The following is an 18,278-nucleotide window of genomic DNA, read 5'->3' on the forward strand; positions in this document are numbered from 1 at the left end:
CTTTATTTTAAACCCTCATAAAGCAGGAAGGCTACCTAGCCAGAGATGAGGCCTGTGCTGAAGGCTATAAAGTTATAAAGCCCATGAGGACAGACATGCTCACTGTTCCTGGTTCACCTCCAGCACTCCCAAAGCACATGTGAGGACCCACATTACACAGTCCCACTCATTACAATAAAAGTTTACCTCATAGGTGTAGACATTGCCAGTTGTCCTGATAGCCACAATATGAGTGTTGTCAGTAAACACCGAGTACAGCACTGGACAGTGGTACTGACCTAGAAAGGAAGCACACATAGGGCTAGTGGCCCTTGAGAGCTCTGATTAAGCAATCCTGAGAGGACATATTTATAACCCAGCTACTCAAGAGGCTGAGGCAGAACAGACAAGGCCAGCTGGACAATTCAAGAAGTTGAAGGGTCTTGGATGGAGAAATGGCTCTGTGCATAAGAGCACTTGACTGCTCTTCCAGAGGACCAGGGTTCAATTCCCAGCACCCACATGGCAGCTCACAACTGTCTGTAACTCTAAGATCTGACACCCTCATGCAGACATACATGTAGGCAGAACACCAATAGACAGAAAATAAATAATAAAAAATACTTTTGTCTCAAAGTGAAATTTATTTTATTTATTTATTATATATACAGTGTTCTGTCTGTCTGTATGCTTGCAGACCAGAAGAGGACACCAGATCTCATTACAGATGGCTGTGAGCCACCATGTGGTTGCTGGGAATTGAACTCAGGACCTCTGAAAGAGCAGTCAGTGCTCGTATCCTGAGTCATCTCTCCAGCCCCTCAAAGTGAAATTTTTAAAGGAGGCTCAGTGGCAGTACATTAGCCTAGCATGCGCTAAATATTGCACAAGAGAGACAGGGAGGGAAGGACAGGTGGTGGCGGCGCACACCTTTGATCCCAGCACTGGGAGGCAAAGGCAGGCAGATCTCTAAGTTCGAGGCCAGCATGGTTGACAGGTCGAGTTCCTAAACTGTAGAAGCTACACAAAGAAACCCTGTCTGGGGGGTAGGGAGGGCGAGGAAGGAACTAGTAGGGGTCAGAGAAGGGAAGGAAGAAGAACCTTAGGCCAGCTACCAAGCCCTGGGAAGCACAGGGATGGTAGCCATTCAAGCTCCATTTCCACACTGTTAACAACTCCTATTGTTTTACAAGCCCCAAGCCTTGTTTCCTCTTACTCAGAGCACTGTTAACCTCCAGAACAGCTCAGATGACCAGAGACCCACAGCACCCCTTTAGCTCCTGGCCTTCCTTACCTAGCTCTCTTCCTGCCCCAAAAGATGATCTCCCATCCAGCAAGGGCCTCGTCAGATAAATGGCGGTGGGGTGAGGTGGGTAGGACAAATAGATGTATCCATCCACATGCATCTAGATAGACTTCTAAAAATTTTGTTTTAAAATAAAAAAAGAACTCTTACACACATACATACCAAAAACAAAAACAAAACAAACCTATGGAAATTTAACCACTGTGTGTCTATTTGATGACCAGGGAATTCTTGTTCATTTTTAAGTGTCATAAGGTCATTATGAAGGGGCTGGACAGATGGCTCAGCGATTAAGAGTATTGCCTGCTTTTCCAAAGGTCCTGAGTTCAATTCCCAGTAACCACATGGTGGCTCACAACCATCTGTAATGAGATTTGGTGCCTTCTTCTGGCCTGCAGGCATACACGCAGACAGAATATTGTATACATAATAAATAAGTATTTTTTAAAAAAATGATTATTATGCAGATGTAAGTCATTACCTTTTAATTAATGTACTACATTTTGGGTTTTTTGTTTGTTTGTTTGGTTTTTCAAGACAGGCTTTCTCTGTGTAGCTCTGGTTGTCCTGGAACTCACTTTGTATAGACCAGGTTGGCCTTGAATTCAGATTATCTGCCTGCCTCTGTCTCCTGAGTGCTGGTATCATACAACCACTACCTAGCTTTGTATTATAATTTTATTCATTAACTTTGTGTGCTGGGGGAGGGGACAGGGTGTGCACATGTCACAACGCAAATGTGGAGGTCAAAGAATAACTTCAAGAATTCGGTTCTTTCCTTCCACCGTAAGTTCTGTAGATGGAACTCAGATTGTCAGGTGTGGCAGCAAGTGCCTTTACCCTCTGAGCCACCTCACTAAGCCCTACAGAGCAAAACAATGAAGTGGAAAATGATACCATGTCTGGGATCTGCCTCAAGCACCACCCTGAGACAGCAAGGAGAAGCCCAGATGAAACCAGCAGGCTATAAGGAACTGGGGCTGCCAAGTGCATGGGTGCAAATGACTCACTAGTGCTGTGTTCGTGGGTCTGAGATTTCAAATCAAACCAAAGTAGACTTGGTCAAGGTAGCATGCACCTAAAATCCTAGCAATTGAGAGTCTGAGAAGGATCAAGAATTCAAGGCCAGACTCAGCTACAAAATGAGTTTGAGTTTGCAGCCAATCAGGACTTTACCTAATAATAAAAAGCTAAAAAAGCAGGGGAGGGGGGACAACAAGGCTAGTTCATTAGTAGAGGACTCGCATAGCAAGTACAGCCCTACTTCCCAGCACTGCCAAAAACTGAGGCCCAATCCGCACCTCTAGTCAGTGTTTCTCCGTTGGTCTCCCTAGCACCACAGGACTGATCTGCCTCCTGTCTTCACCTCACAGTCTTAAAGTCACATGCCCTTGTTCCCATTGTTTCAACAGTACTGAATTTCTGCCACGCATGGACATGTTCGAGCATATGCCTGGCCTTTGATGCACCTGACCCCTCTACCTAGAATGTTCTTCCCACATGTCTGCTGCCCTCTGTGGGTATCCTGCTGGCCCACTTCCCTCCTCTACTTCTATCTAAAACAGACAGGACATCTGACGCCCTACACATCTGCCTAGATTCCTCCCCCACCAACACAAGCTCTTCTCACTCCAGAACAGACACCACCTCACCCCACTTGCTTGTTCTCTGCACATCTCCAGGAGTCTCTGCTCTAGAACAGACACATGTGACCTAGGAACAGGGCTGCTGGAGGTCAGACAATGAAGAAAGATGGCCCGTTCTCTCTATGCTTGCAGCACTTCCCTGGAAAACACACCAGTGAGCACTGACACAACCTCAACTACGGTACTCATGTCAGAGTGAAACCATAAAGAACCTGCAACAAGATCAGACCAGGACAGGGACAGGACAGCTGCGTTACCTGGATAGACAACAACGGGGCACAAAGGGACTTAGAGTAGGAGGCCCCAATGGAGCAGAGGTCTGCAGGAGGAGTGATGATTGGCAGTCTACTTAAGAGCAGAATGGAAATGCCTCCCAAACACCCATAACTACAGCTGGGCTAGCCACTCTGGACTTTGGCTGAACAACTTACACCTACAGTCAAGAATAGGCCATAGCCTCAGCCAGGTATGCCCCATGCACGAGGCCCAACCATGGCACCAGCAGCTTACAACAGCCCAACAGCCTTTGTGGGAGCCACCTATCCCTACCTAAACTACCTGACCCTTTGAGAAGTCACGTGACATCCGGGAAAGCAAAAGCAAATGTCAGAAAGGAATGACTGAGGTTGGAGATGTGGCTCAGGTAGAAGACTTGTTTAGCCTCCAAGCACAAGAGAAGAGAAAAGAATGTCTGATTACAGACAAGAAGTTGGTGAGAGCAGGAGCTCGGGGTTCTGTGACCAGTTCTGGAGCTGGCTACAAAAGGGCTCTCACCTTCACTGTTCTTTGCAAAGTTCAGCTTGATCAAGGACTTCCCATCAAGTTTCTGGAAGACAGACAATTAACAATAATGAGTAAGGGGAGAAATAAAATGAAGGCTGCTAAGTTAGGAGCAACAAAGACAGAAGAGAAGGATCTGCCCAACTGACTCTCTTAAGCTTACACTAGCGGAAATCTCTCTGGGAGTCTCCAAGACACAGCCAGGGCTCCTGAAGGCTGTAGATGCAAGTCTATGTAGTTGCACTGATGCAATCTATAAACCCAGGCTGTATGCAGATCCCCAGATTTGTAAACCACCAAATTCAACAAATATAAGGGGTAACCACTGCGCTAAATGGTAAAGCTGTGGAACAAAGACTGGTCTGTATTTCCACAATGCCTAAACTTTTATTTTTGGTACCAGGTACCAAACTCAGGACCTCATATATGTGTGCTCTACCACTGAGCTCCATATCCAGGCCTTGTCTGAACTTAATGTGTGGGTGCAGGGTCACTGAGGCCTAAAAACCTGAACTCAATCCCTGAAACCTATAGTGGCCAGGAGAACAAACTCCTGAAAGTTGTCCTCTGGCCACATGAGCACCACAGCCATACCCACATCATATACATATCTCTAGTAATAATAATGGTAATAAACAAAAACAAATGAATATTCCTAAAACTAAGAGGAAAGCCAGAGAAATGCCTCAGCTGGTAAAGGTGCTTGCCATTGAGCCTGATGGTATGTATGTTCCATGCTCAGCAGGACCTACACAGAGAAAGGAGAGAACTAACTCCCAGAGTTGTCCCCCTGACCTTTACACACATGCTGTAGGCCCACATGTACATACACATACACAAAATAAATAAACGTAAGAAATAGAGCTAGTGAGAGTACTCGGGTATTCTGCTTATATTGTGGTACAAGTATTTTTTAAAAAGGAATAAAACACTAAAAGTGGAAAAACCGGTGCTGTAGCTCAGTAGTGGAGTGTGTGTTCAGCATGGATAAAGACCCAGGTACAGCACAAAAGGAATGGACGTGCCCACAGACTAGGGGTGCTGCGAGAGAATACACCCCTATAGGATTTCAAGAACAAAGGAAATGATCCAGCTTCTAATCATAGCCAAAGTAACTGCTATATGTAGTTTGGCAGCTGCAGATCACAGACCAACTAACAAGATTTGATATCCCAAAGAGCACCTGTGACATAGAATGCAAAAATTACAAAAAGCACCCAGGTGTAACTGAATAACAATGTCCACCAGAAAAGGAGATAACTGTAGAAAAGATACCAGAGGTGGCAGCTTGGAAGCAGAGGAGGACAGGAGACAGGGAACACTAACAAGATGACAAAGGGTGGAGCTGCAGCAGGTAGCTCTACCCTTTGGTAGGTAGTCATGGCCTCAGGAAGGCACAGGCGGGCAGCAGGAGCCTCATAAAAAGGAAAACAGTAAAGGGTATGCTCCCAGTGTGGGGACTCGGGAAAAGCCCTGGAGCTTCCTGGCTGTCAGCAGAAAAAGCTGGTCACACTTCCAAGTGAGGAACACCAAAGAAGGAAAGCAAATTACTTTGGGAGGTAAGGTCCAAGATTCTGCCCCAAGCAGCCCGAGATCAAGTGCACAGGCTCTGGAAGCAGTCTAAGACGCCTGTGTACATTGTTGCTCCCCTTTCCTCGGGAACAGGAAGAAATGGGCTGGCAACACACATATCTACACTCGAAAGAATCCCTGGACCTCATGGCAGTTCTAGACTGTCACCAGGGCCAGAAAGACTCCGGCCAGCTTCCTGCCACCCGGTAGGTTGGAGTCTTAAAGGCTTGAGATTTTATATGTGGATATTTTTTTGGAGGGGAGGGGATGCTAGAAAATGGAAGTCAAGGCCTTCTGCAAGCGAGGTAAGTGCTCCATCATTGAGCTGCATCCCCCAGCTCAAAGGTTCTTCTTGCCAAGGGAGCTCCTGTCCCAGGCTGAGAAAGTGAAGGGGCAACATGATCTACTCTATCAGGAGATGCAGAGTCACAGACTAAATACATTGAAAGTTCCCTGGATCTGGGTCGAAAATGCTCCCCCAGGCTTCAGGAGCCGCCGGTTACCGTTCAGCCACGGCCAAGTCCAAGAACCACACCACACACAACCAGTCCCAGAAATGGCACAGAAATGGCATCAAGAAACCCCGGTCACAAAGATACAAATCTCTCAAGGGGGGTCGACCCCAAGTTTCTGAGGAACATGCGCTTTGCCAAGATATACAACAAGAAAGGCCTGAAGAAGATGCAGGCAAATAACGCAAAGGCCATGAGGTCTCTGGTGAAGTCCCAGGAGGTAAAGCCCCAGGTGCCAAAGGGCCCCAGCCGCAAACTCACCCGGCTCCCGTTCACTGCTCACCCCAGGCTTGGGAAGCAAATTAGAAGCTACATGGCCAGGGGTTGTGGGCTCCAAAAAACAAAACCCAAGGTTCAAGCCAAGGCAGAGGCCTCAGCTGCAGCTCAGGCTCCCAAAGGTGCCCAGGCCCCTGTGAAGGCCCCATAAAAAAGGTCTCAGTCTGCCAATGTGAAGACAGATGGACAGGTGTGAATATCCATACAGTATTTGCAGATGATCAGGACCTTATGCTGTTTTTACACATAAACTTGAGGCAAGATCTGTTTAAAAAAAAAAAAAAGAAAAAGAAAAAATGTTCCCCCAAAGTTTGCAGGCCCCAGAAACCTTCCTTCAAACAGAGCTTCCATGGAGGAAATCAAGTGAAGATGGGGCCACGCTGGCAGCAGCAGTGCAATGGCCTGGCCTCAGATCCTGCCTGCACTGAGTACCAGGCTCCACTCAGAGCCAATCAGGACAGTGACAACTGCTCAGGAAGCTCTTGCCGAACTGTGGCCAGTCCCCAAAACATCACAGTACTAAGTGACTGCTGAGGTCCCTACTGCCCTAAGGACAGGACTCAGACTCAACACCTTAAACATCTTGCTGGACCAGTCTACAGCTCTCTCCTTCCCTCCACCTTCAGCCTGGTCAAATGTACACAGCATCTCTCACCCAGACAAATGCATGCTCCCCAGCAGCTCTCCCCAGGGCCACCAAGCTCCTGAGAGCAACTTCCTGACAAAACCAGGTCTATCCTCAATACAGGTGAGGTCATGACCCTGCCTGGGCATCCAGTCCACCAGAGTAAGTCCAGGGCCAGCAAGGCTCCCCAGGACGGCATCTAAATGTCATCACCTCTCATCCTCAGGACTGAGCATGACAGCAGCTCCTCACAGACTTCCTCAGTCCACCTACCCTCCCTCTTTCCTTGCCATTCCTCTCTGCATCACTTCAATGACACACACCTGACATGCCTGCCCCATCCCCATGTTGGGCCCAGCAAACACAAAGTTGATGCCTTCTTAGCAGGGACAACTGAAGAGGTGAAGAACTAGGCCACGGAAGGAAAGGACACGGACCTCTAAGACACAAAGGGAACAAAGGGCCAGAGGCCAATTAAAATGTGTAAAAAGTGAGGTTAGAGAATAAGCTAGCTACAATCGCAACCGTGAACTACTGGTCCTGAGTGGCACTCAGGTCAAAATATTGGACCTGTGCAGGTCATACAGGAAGTGGCTTAACTGATATAAACAAGACTAAAAAAAAGTTTTGGTTTTTTTTAAATATTTATTTATTTATTATGTATACAATATTCTGTCTGTGTGTATGCTGCAGGCCAGAAGAGGGCACCAGATCTCATTACAGATGGTTGTGAGCCACCATGTAGTTGCTGGAAATTGAACTCAGGACCTTTGCAAGAGCAGGCAATGCTCTTAACCTCTGAGCCATCTCTCCAGCCCAAGTTTTGTTTTTTCAAGGCAGGGTTTCTCTGTGTTGCCTTGGCTGTCCTGGGACTTGCTCTGTAGACCAGGTTGAGCTCAAACTCACAGAAATCTACCTACTGCTGCTGTTTCTAAAGAGCTGGGATTAAAAGCAAGAACAACTTTCCTTTTGTCAAAAAAAAAAAAAAAAAACACCTGCCAGGTGATGGTGCCATATGCCTTTAATCCTAGCACTCAAGAGGTAGAGGCAGGCAAATATTTTGAGTTTAAGGCCAATCTGATCTACAAAGTGAGTTCCAGGACAGTCAAGGCTACAGAGAAAACAAAGACAAAAACACCCTTGATTTGTCAAAGACATGGGAAAGAAGCATTTTCTTCTTGCACTGTGGCTAAAAGCTTAAAATGTTTAACAGTTTTGAATGGCAGTTGGCCAGTAACTATGGAAACTGACAATGCACCTTCTTTTGACTCTGCAGTCCTAGAAGAATATTGCTGTGTGTTCAAGAAAATGTGCATGGGGCCATTTCTGCACTTCTGCTGTGACTGGCGAAGGATAGAGGATTCAGTACGACTCAGTCACAAGGACAGACACGAGACCAATGATGGCTCAGTAGGCAAAGTCACTTGCCACCAGGTCTGATACCCTGGGTTAGACCGCTAGAACCCTATGGTGAGAGGAGCTGTCCTCTGACCCTGTGCCATGGCATGTGCACTGACACAGAAATGCCTACATATTTACACATACACTCACAAGCAAACAGTGTAAAAACCCATCCTTTCTAAAGGACAGAGTCTCAAGAAAGGCTGTGCTTTCTGTACTGACACCCTTGAGACTTACCAGCACCTTGAAAAGCACATAAAGCAAGATACAGATGAGTCACCAGCTCTGATCAAACTCAGGAGAAAACATAGACAGCCAGACCTGGAGGCTAAGGCAGGAATGCTGTGAGTGAGAAGACAGCCTGGGCTACACAATAAGACCCCCGACTCAGGCAGAGATATAATGAATGGTGGATATCCACAGGAGACTAGTACCAAGACTCCACAATATTCCAATCTCAAAATGATGTAGCATTTGAATGTAACCTATGTGTACCCTCTCACCAACTTTAAAACATCTCTAGACTGCTTGCTACCTATTACAATATAAATCCTACACAAATTACTATCTGATACTGTTTAGGAAAAAATAACAAGAAAAAGTGCATAGATATTCAATACAGATACAATTTTTCCACAAATACTTCTTTTTGAGCATGGTTGATTGAATCTAAGAACACAGAATCTGCAAATACAGAGGCAATGGAAAGCAGAGGAATGTCACCCCAGGCCCTATGAGCAGTTCTCCGCTGAGGACAAAGCAAGGGCAGGGCACAGCTCCACGGCAACAAGGACCTGCATGACCACCTACCTCTCCATTGCTGGGATTGGTCCCATACTTCTTAAGCCATGGAACAATGTTCCTGATGGGAGAGAATAAAAACTGTCAATAGGGCACTGGAGAGATGGCTCAGCGGTTAAGAGCATGTGGTGCTCTGAGCTCCCAGCATCCACATGACATGGCAGTAATAATTCTATATGGAACTCCAGTTTCAGAGAATCCAGTGTCCTCTCCCACTCCCACAGGCACTGCACTAATGTGCTGCACACACATACAAGCAAAACATCCACACACATAAAATAAAAATAAATCTTAAAGGGGCTGGAGAGACGGCTCAGAGGTTAAGAGCACTGGCCGCTCTTCTAAAGGTCCTGAGTTCAATTCCCAGCAACCACATGGTGGCTCACAACCATCTGTAATGAGATTTGGTGCCCTCTTCTGACCTGCAGGGATACATGCAGGCAGAACACTGTATACATAATAAATAAATCTTTAAAAATAAATAAATGAATAAATAAATATTTTTTTAAAAAAAGTCACCAGTAGGTGCTGCCAGTGACAACCTGGAAGCCCTAGGGCTATTTCCAGGTGAGATGTAAGGCAGGCTGCACCTCCCTACAGAAAGGAAGAACACCTTCCATCAGAGTGGGTGCACTGTGTAGTTTCCACACACATTTGGTGACTTGGCGTGTTCTGGTGCTGGAGCCTGAACACACACTTGTGCATAAAGACTGTGTCTCCACTGAGCTCCATTCAGCATCTGCAGGAGTTTTACGGAAGTCGCATATAAGCAAGAACTTTAACTAGGCAAAAGGGCAAACAGATGTTAGCATGCTTACACAAAATACCAGGTCAGCATCAGAAATTATACTTGCAGCCACGCATGGTGATAAACCACCCATTGTGTGAGCCTGGTTACTTATGAGATGAAGGCAGGAAATCACTTGAACCCAAGAATTCAATGCCAGGGCAACACAATGAGCCCTCTCCCACCTTAAAGCAAATCAATCAATCAATCAATCAATCTATATATCGGGCCCAGAAGGCATAAGCATTCATAGTGATGATCCTGAACCGTGAGCTCTTTATAGTAAAATTTTCTACTGAAGTATTTTACATTTTTTTCTAAATTTAGGAAACATTTTAGAATCTAACAAGCTTGAAATATAAAACAAAGATAACATATGTTGACACATAAAATAGGGGATAATGCTTCAGAATGTAATGCTGGAAGTGTGTACCTTCATCACAGCTCCGCTTTCATCAAGCAGACAATATCCAGTCCATCACTGCTCCACAGCAAGAGCAGACAGTGACCAGCTGGTCACTAAAACATGGTAGGAGGACACATCTCCATTCTAAGCAGTGGCAACAGCATCTGTCAGCTAATACTGCCTGCTAGAGGCCACAGGGCACTTCTGCCATGTCCCCGAAGACCTGCCTGTCCCTCTCAATTCCCAGAGAGGCTCACCTAGATCTCAGGAGGTTTCTAGGGACAAGACTTTGGTGACTCTGTCCCTGCTTAGAGCTATAAACTCAACACTCCTTTCTTTAGTCGATGTCAACAACCCTGCAGTATCTGTTCAATCAAGACAGTGCTGGGAGACAGCGCAGGGACAAAGCACTTCTCATTCGAGCACAAAAACCTGAGATTTGGATCCCCAAAAAATCTAGACAAGACAGCACTATCTGTAACTTCAGTAGGGACTAGAGGCACTGAGACAGGCAGACCCTGGGAGATGCTTGTCAGCCCGCCTAGCTGGCACTGCAAGTTCCCTGACAAAGTCCTGCTTCAAAAACATAAGGTGGAGAACAGCAAAGATGGCTGAGGTCAACCGCTGGCCTCCACATACACGTGTACCTGAACACAGCTGCACATACACATACACACCACATGCTTGGGCACAAACATGCAAACACAGACATGGACACACACAGACACATGCACGCACACACACCCCACAAATAAAAATTTAAAAAGAAATTTAAAAATTCAAGAGGAAACTCACAGCAAATCAAAGACGACACCTTCTGGAGTGCAGACCGGGTAGACAAAAGGCTGCAGGGAGAGACTGAAAAGGACAGAGATCTCTGGTGAGCTTCCGGGAACACTAAGCACACTATAGTTCCAACAACCTTCCCAGCAGTTCCAAGTGTGCTCTGCCACCGACTCGCCACACCACTAAGGACGCATCATCAAGAGGTGCCTCGGGACCTGGTGCCTCGGCACTGGACTTCTCTTTCAGGCCCACTTCATGCTGCGTAAGGTTTTGTTGACAGATTCAAGTCAAAAAGAGGTCCCCAGTGTTGGTCCTGAGGAAGCAGGACTGCGATTCCCTCTCCAGACCCTCAGAGAGCAGGCAAATCAAGTTTTCCTCCCAAGAGCCACCCTTCCCCATGCCGAGGTTTGATGAGGCCACTGTGGTCTGCTGTGCCTGCACCACTCATGTGTGCTGGGAACATGACCGAGGGAAAGCCGAATCCATGGGAATTTCTGAAGCACGGAGGTGGAGAGGTCTACAGCAGCCTCAACTACCCTAATCATTCCCACAGGAGGCGGCTGCCTGGTGAATGGAGTCCGTGACGCTGCTTTCCTTGCTTTCTTGTGATGGTCTCAAGCCTTTAAATCTAGTACCTGGGAGGCAGAGCGGGTGGATCTTCTTCAGTTAGAGGCCAGTCTGGTCTACATAGTGAATTTCAAATCCACCAGAAACAGAACAGCATAGATTCTATGTTAAAAAAAAAAAATGGCAGGGTGGTGATGGCACACAACTTTAATTCCAGCACTTGAGAAGCAGAGGCAGGTGGATCTCTGAGTTTGAAGGCAAGTTCCAGGACAGCCACGAATACACAGAGAAACCCTGTCTCAAAACAAAAAACAAAAAACAAAAAAAAAAAACCCAACAACAAAACCAACTTTGACTTTAACTTTAACTAGCCAGTAAGTGACTGGAACAGAACAGGGCCAGTTGGAGACTCTGGTGGACAGCTCGCTCCCCAGCACACCCTGAAGGGCTATGTTCTCCACCCAATCCGCAGCGGTTAAAAGAGACAAGTGGAGTCAGAGGCCTCCAGAGGTGCTCAAGAGTGGAAGCAGGGCTCTCTCAAGGACCAGTCTAAACCAGGTACCATTCATTCCAACAAGGCTGATGACCAAGCCAGGAGTGATGAAGGATCTCTGCTTGTTCACCCTTCCTAAGCAGGTACTACTAAGCCTCCATTACCCCAGCAGGGCTTCCTGAGGGGCAGGTGCAGGGAGGCCCTGCTTCTGAAATAAACAAGTACGTCCAGGCGTTGTCCAGGCCGTTCTACGCTATGGTCTGTCCCCGCTGATTCCTGTGCTGCAGCCTCCCTCCCTTTCTCACTGCATCTGGCTGACAGGCTCCCACTAGGTCACCTGACCTTCAGACTAGAGTTTGGAGGAAAGGACACCAACCACACCAGCCTTCCCTCCCTCCCCATCTTACCCTGAGAGAACAGCATATGGAGATGGCTGGGTCCTTGTCTAGGAATGCTTCCACAGCAGTCCCTTGTCCAGATACCAATATGCCCCCAAAGCAACACCTGACGGCTCTGCATCTGGCTACCCTCCCCTTCCCACCAGTACCTGCCAGAATCATCACTATGGCTGATGTACAGCTACTTACAATGTGGAACACAAATAGGGCGCTACAGGCACAGCCTGGAGTCAGACCATCTGGGCCACACGCAATCCCGGGGCTTATGCTACTCTTCCAGGCACCTGTCCTCCCGGACAGAAAGTAAGCTTAGCCACAGGGTCCACTCAGACTCAGAAGATTGTGGTAAAAAAAAAAAAAACAAAACTGGTAACCACAAATACAGTAACCAGAAAACACCCATGCACTGGCCTCATGGCTGGGCCACTTTCTCCCACTCAGGTTATCTTGAAAGGCAGAGAAAACTCTGAACGCATCTCAAAGAGTCAAGTTCACACAGATTGTACATGTTGAAATTCTGACTTTCTAGGTATCACACCAGGCTTAAGAAGGTTTGGATTTGGAGATATTTTAAATTTTGGATTTTTCAGATCAAGAATGATCAACTGTCTATGCAAAAGTCTGTGCAAAAATACTCCAGATGCAAGTATGGTAGCCTGTAATTCTAATACTTGAGAGGTAGAAGCAGGAGAATTAGGAGTTCAAGGCCAGCCCAAGTTACAGAGTTAAAAGACCCTATCTTAAAACATACATACACACACACACACACACACACACACACACACACACACGGGCTGGAGAGATGGCTCAGTGGTTAAGAGCACATTATTGCTCTTTCAGAGGTCTTAAGTTCAATTCCCAGCAACTACATGGTCGCTCACAACCATATATAGTGGGATCTGCTGCCTCTGATTCTGTGCATGAAGACAGAGCACACATATACATGAATAAGTAAATCCAAAAAACAAGAGATACACATGTATTTCTAAACATATATGTTAAAAAATAAATAAAAAATAGAACACACACACATTTGGAGAGATGATAACCAAAATAAAGCAGAAGCCTTTTAAAGGTCTTACCTACAGTGATCAAAAGGTAAGCGGCGAAAACTTGTCCGTGTGATATCTGTTTAAATAAAATAAAAACCAGAAAGCTTATTTGGAAAATATTTCAACCATGTGCACCTACCACTAAAACTACATTACTATGTATTAACTTTTTTTGTTGCTGCAGTTTCAAGAGAGAAGAGTGTGTTATGTGTTGCTGGAGAGCAAACCCAGGGCCTTGTATATGCTCTGTGCTAGGTGCATCACTGAGCGACACCTCCAGGCCCGAGGTTAAGAATCTTGGTAGCAGGGCAATGGTGCACACCTTTAGTCCCAGCACTCAGGGGACAGAGGCAGGCAGATCTCTGTGAGTTTGAGGCCAGCCTGGCCTACAAAGTGAGTTCCAGGACAGCCAGGATTACACACCCACACACACACATACACACACACACACACACACACGAAAAAAAAAGAACAAACCTGTCTTGAAAAACCAAAAAAGAAAAAGAAAAGAATATTTTGTTGGCTCAGAGGACCTGAGTTCAAGGATTAAAGGCATGCACCACCATGCCTGGCCTAACTAAGCTGTTTTTTACTAACAACTGTGACTATGACTGGGAACAGTGGCTCACACCTGAATCTCAGCCCTCTCGGAGAGGCAGAAACAGAAGAGTTCAAGGTCAGCCTGAACTACTTAAGACTATATTTTATATTATTTTTCGAGACAGGGTTTCTCTGTAGCTTTGGAGCCTGTCCTGGAACTCACTCATGTAGACCTCGAACTCACAGAGATCTCCCTGCCTCTGCCGTCTGAGTGCTGGGGTTAAAGGCGTGTGCCACCACCGCCCAGCAAGGCTATATTTTAAAAAAGGGGAGGGGGAACTGGAGAGATGGCTCAGCGATTAAGAGCACTGATTGTTCTTCCAGAGATCCTGAGTTCAATTCCCAGCAACCACATGGTGGCTCACAACCACCTATAATGAGATCTGGTGCCCTCTTCTGGCCTATAGGCAGGACACTGTATAAATAAATAAATAAATAAATAAATAGGCAAACAAACAAACAAATCTTTTTTTAAAAAGTCAGATGGTAGTGATGCATACCTTTAATCCCAACACCTGGGAGGCAGAGACAGGCAGATCTCTGTGAGTTTGAGGCCAGCCTAGTCTACAGAATGGGTTCCAGGACAGCCAAAGCTACACAGAGAAACCCTGTCTCAAAAAAATAAAGTATATATGTGTATGTGTTTATATGTATATATATATGGCCTGATGGACTGGAGAGAGAGGACCTGAGTTCAATTCCCAGCACTTGCACGGCAGCTCACAACTGTAACTCCAGTTCCAGGGGATCCGGCACCCTCACACAGACACACATGCAAGCAAAACACCAATGGACATAAAATAAATTAATTAAAAAATAAATAAAAAGACCATGTCCTTTTTTTCTACAGCCTTGACAACTCTGGGTACTACCATTCCTTTTTTCCTTCTATAAAGAAACGTTTATAGCACTTCCTAAAGGAAAAGCCATGTTAAATTATATTTTTAAAACTCTCCACTCAGAGGTGAGTATACTCTACTACGCTGAGTATATGTCCTCTTTTCTGGACTCTGGACTCCCCGGTTATACACTGTAATGTCAGTGTTCTGGTTCTTATCCTTTATTCTGGATCACTGTATACATTCCTCAGCAGCACCAGCATCCTTACCTGGCTTCCTGCCGCCATAGAAGTGAGTGTACTCAGCGCAGGTGATGTACCTAAGGGAGACAAGAGTATATTACTAGCTCCCCTCCCAGAAAGGATAGAAGCCGTAGAAGCAACCTGAGAGAACTTACCCCCACTTGACAGATGCACAGGAAACAGCTGCAGTGCCAGACACAGAATGATAAGCACAAGAAGAAGAAAGATAAGCATCAACAGGGCCTTGCCCAGAAAGAGATGAACTGGACTTAAGGAGACCTGACAATGAGAAAGAGCTAGGCCGACAAAGACCTGGGGAAGCCTTTACAGGCCAGCACTTACTGAGACGGGGGCAGGAAAAGCTGAATCTGTTCCAGGAAGGAGATACTAGAGGAACGAGTAGGAGGTCCGGGGGCAGCAGACGGAGACAGAAGTAGCTGTGTCAAAAAGGAGTCTTAAAGATCACAGAAAGTCTCTATATTTGCCTTCAGTGTGGTGAGAAGCCGTTGGCTGGTTGTGAGCAGGACCCAGGCAACCTAACACAGCTCTAGTTGCTGTGCGCAAGGCTGAGAATTGTCTTCAGTCTATGTATAGTAAACCAGGGACTTACTATGTAACCACTGGGACAGGATGGGAAGAGAGCAAGCTTAAGGTGTGAAACTTTATCAAGAGTTCCCTTTCAGGCCTACTAATTCTGAGAGCGAGCTATTGAGTAAAGATTACACAGCTGGCTTAGTGCAAGAGAGACTAGACAACTAGAAAAGATCACCCACTGAGAACCAGAAATGAACGGGATACTTATGAAGTCTGGGACAAGGGAAGGAAGAGGAATGAGAAAAGAGAGGTCACTGACGTAGATAAAAAACAAAGCGCATATACGATCCCACTAAAGACCGGCTTCGGAAAGGGAAGAAGCCCAAGGACTGAGAGCTGGCACCAGATGTGGCAATACAGAAGTCAAAGGCATCCTTGCAGGCAGTATGGGGGAGACCATCTTATTACACTAGTTTCAAGACACAATAGAAAACAGCATACAGGCAGACAGTCGCAAATAGAGTACGCCCCTCTAGTCTTAAACTGTCGCCTGTGTGTAGGCTGGCAGGCGAGAGCCAGGACGAAGTGGCCCTGGCTGTGCTGGGCAGACAACCAACGCAGGGGCAGAAAGAAAGGGAAGCGGTAGAGGCAATCCCCAGAAGAGAGCTTGTCCGGCCGCGGAGGCCGCGCTGAGGGGCGATACCGTGACAGCAAGAACTGAGGCTTTCGGGGGGAGATGACCTTCAGGATGGCGAAAGGCTGGGACGAAAGGTGCTGCCCAACTTACATCTTATCCTTCTGGTGTTGTCGCTTCCCCATGGCGGCGAAGAACCTGAAGGAATCCCAGCAGACGACCAGACTCTGGCGCCTCCGCTTTCTCAACTACTTCCGGAGTTCGTCTCACCCATCCCGGAAGTAGGAATAAGGCATTCTGGGAGCTGTGGTTTCCAAGTGCCCAGCGTGCGTGCTAAGCGCAGCCACCGTGCTAAACTGAGGATTGATGCTTCTGAGTAGAATCTTCTTTTCCTGTCTCCAGCCAAACTGCGTTGCAACTTCTCAGAGACTTCTCTGTGCACTGATTACTTGCCCAACCCATGCTATGCCAGCCAGATCCGCTCAAACCCGCCCTCCCTTGTATCTAAAGCCTCTTGCCTTGTCTCCTGGACCAGTGCCTGCAAAAGCGTGTCCATCCCACTGTCTGCTCACCTCCCTTTCTTTGCTCTCCGTCGGCCCCCAAGTCCAACAGGTGGCAGGTGATGAAGCCCTCAGGTCCAGTGCCCTCCCTAGTCCCACACATCTTTGCTGCTAGATCATTCCCTGGGGCCAGGTCCTTGGTCTGGCTTGTGTGAGACCAGAGATTGCATAAGACTAGAGATTAACCCTAAGGGGTATGCTAAACTTGAATTTCCTTTTTAAAGTATGTGTGTGATCAACTATGTGCCTTGACACATGTGTGGAGCTCATAGGATAAGATTCAGGAGTTGGTTCCCCTCGCCTGGCTTGTGCTGCATGTACTTTACCTGTGAAGCCATGAAGCCATCTCTCCAGCCTAACCTTGTGGTTTTATTTATTTTTTTATGTGCATTGGTGTTTTGCCTGCATGTATGTGTCAGATAGGTGATGGGAACTGTATTGGCCCTCTGGGAGAGGAGCCAGTGTGTTTAACTGCTGAGCCATCCTTCTAGCCCCCTAAGCTTGTGACTTTAAACACCGCTTAAATCCTGACTCCCAAAGCCAGTTACATGTCAGGTTCTTGTCTACATGTCTGATCAAAGAATTTTCAATCTCCCTGTCCTCCGTTGCAAATCTGTATTTTGATACTAAAGTACACACTGCAGAGCCTATATCCTGACCTCCAGCTGGTAAGTCTCCAATTCAGGACACAGCTGAGGTGTTTATTAACACATCTAAGTGGATACTGGCCACCAGGTTCTCCCTGCATCCTAGTCTCTGCCTGTTACAGGGGCCTCCCGACTGGTATGCCTGCTGCTGTGGGATAATACTCTTGTACCTGTAAAGATTTGTCACTCTTATTGGTTTAATAAAATGCTGATTGGCCAATAGCCAGGCAGAAAGTAGAGGCAGGGCATCCAGAGTGGGAGAATTCTGGGAAGAGGAAAGCCTCAGTCTTCAGTTGCCACCCAGATGCAAAGGAAGAAGATAAAAATGTTGCACTAAAAAGTAGTACCAAGTCACGTGGTGGCTAAACAAGGACAAGAATTATGGGTTAATTTAACTTGTAGGAGTTAATAATAGGCCAGGTGGTGGTGGCGCAGCCTTTAATGCCAGCACTCAGGAGCCAGAGGCAGATAGATGGATCTTTGTGAGTTCAAGGCCAGCCTGGTCTACAAGAGCTATTTCCAGGACAGGCTCCAAAGCTACAGAGAAACCCTGTCTCGAAAAAATACAGAAAAAAAAGAGTTAATAAGTCTGCGCTAATAGGCCAAACAGTTTATAATTAACATAAGCCTCTGTGTGTTTCTTTGGGACTGAATGACTGTGGAACTGGGTGGGACAGAAACTTTCTTCTACACCCTGCCTCCTACCCCAAACTTCTCCCAGCTGCCCTTCCCTATATAATTCAACCATTTTGGTTACCTGGCCTTTTCATCTGCTCTGCAGAGCCTCCTGATGGCTGTACCGGGTTTCCCCCTCCCCCTCTCCTTGTAAGGTTCA

The 18,278-nt window shown here is 46.7% G+C and overlaps 1 protein-coding gene and 1 pseudogene across 1 annotated transcript in view; one reads left to right on the forward strand and one right to left on the reverse strand.

Annotated features, from left to right (window-relative positions):
• Positions 1-16,521, reverse strand: part of Ppil2 (peptidylprolyl isomerase like 2) — a 28,517-nt gene extending 11,996 nt beyond the window's left edge. Inside the window, exons 1-7 of the mRNA XM_048452401.3 lie at positions 16,390-16,521; positions 15,096-15,145; positions 13,418-13,463; positions 10,887-10,949; positions 8,908-8,959; positions 3,706-3,757; positions 187-278 (exon numbers count right to left, since the gene is read on the reverse strand). Coding sequence (XP_048308358.2) covers positions 187-278; positions 3,706-3,757; positions 8,908-8,959; positions 10,887-10,949; positions 13,418-13,463; positions 15,096-15,145; positions 16,390-16,421 — 387 coding nt within the window. The 5' untranslated portion in view covers positions 16,422-16,521. The remainder of the gene's footprint in view (positions 1-186; positions 279-3,705; positions 3,758-8,907; positions 8,960-10,886; positions 10,950-13,417; positions 13,464-15,095; positions 15,146-16,389) is intronic.
• LOC125411873 (large ribosomal subunit protein eL29 pseudogene) lies at positions 5,754-6,268 on the forward strand (annotated as a pseudogene).
• Positions 16,522-18,278: the final 1,757 nt, after the last annotated feature.

Source organism: Myodes glareolus, chromosome 2, assembly GCF_982192425.1.
Source record: "Myodes glareolus chromosome 2, mMyoGla1.1, whole genome shotgun sequence".
Lineage (NCBI taxonomy): Eukaryota > Metazoa > Chordata > Mammalia > Rodentia > Cricetidae > Myodes > Myodes glareolus.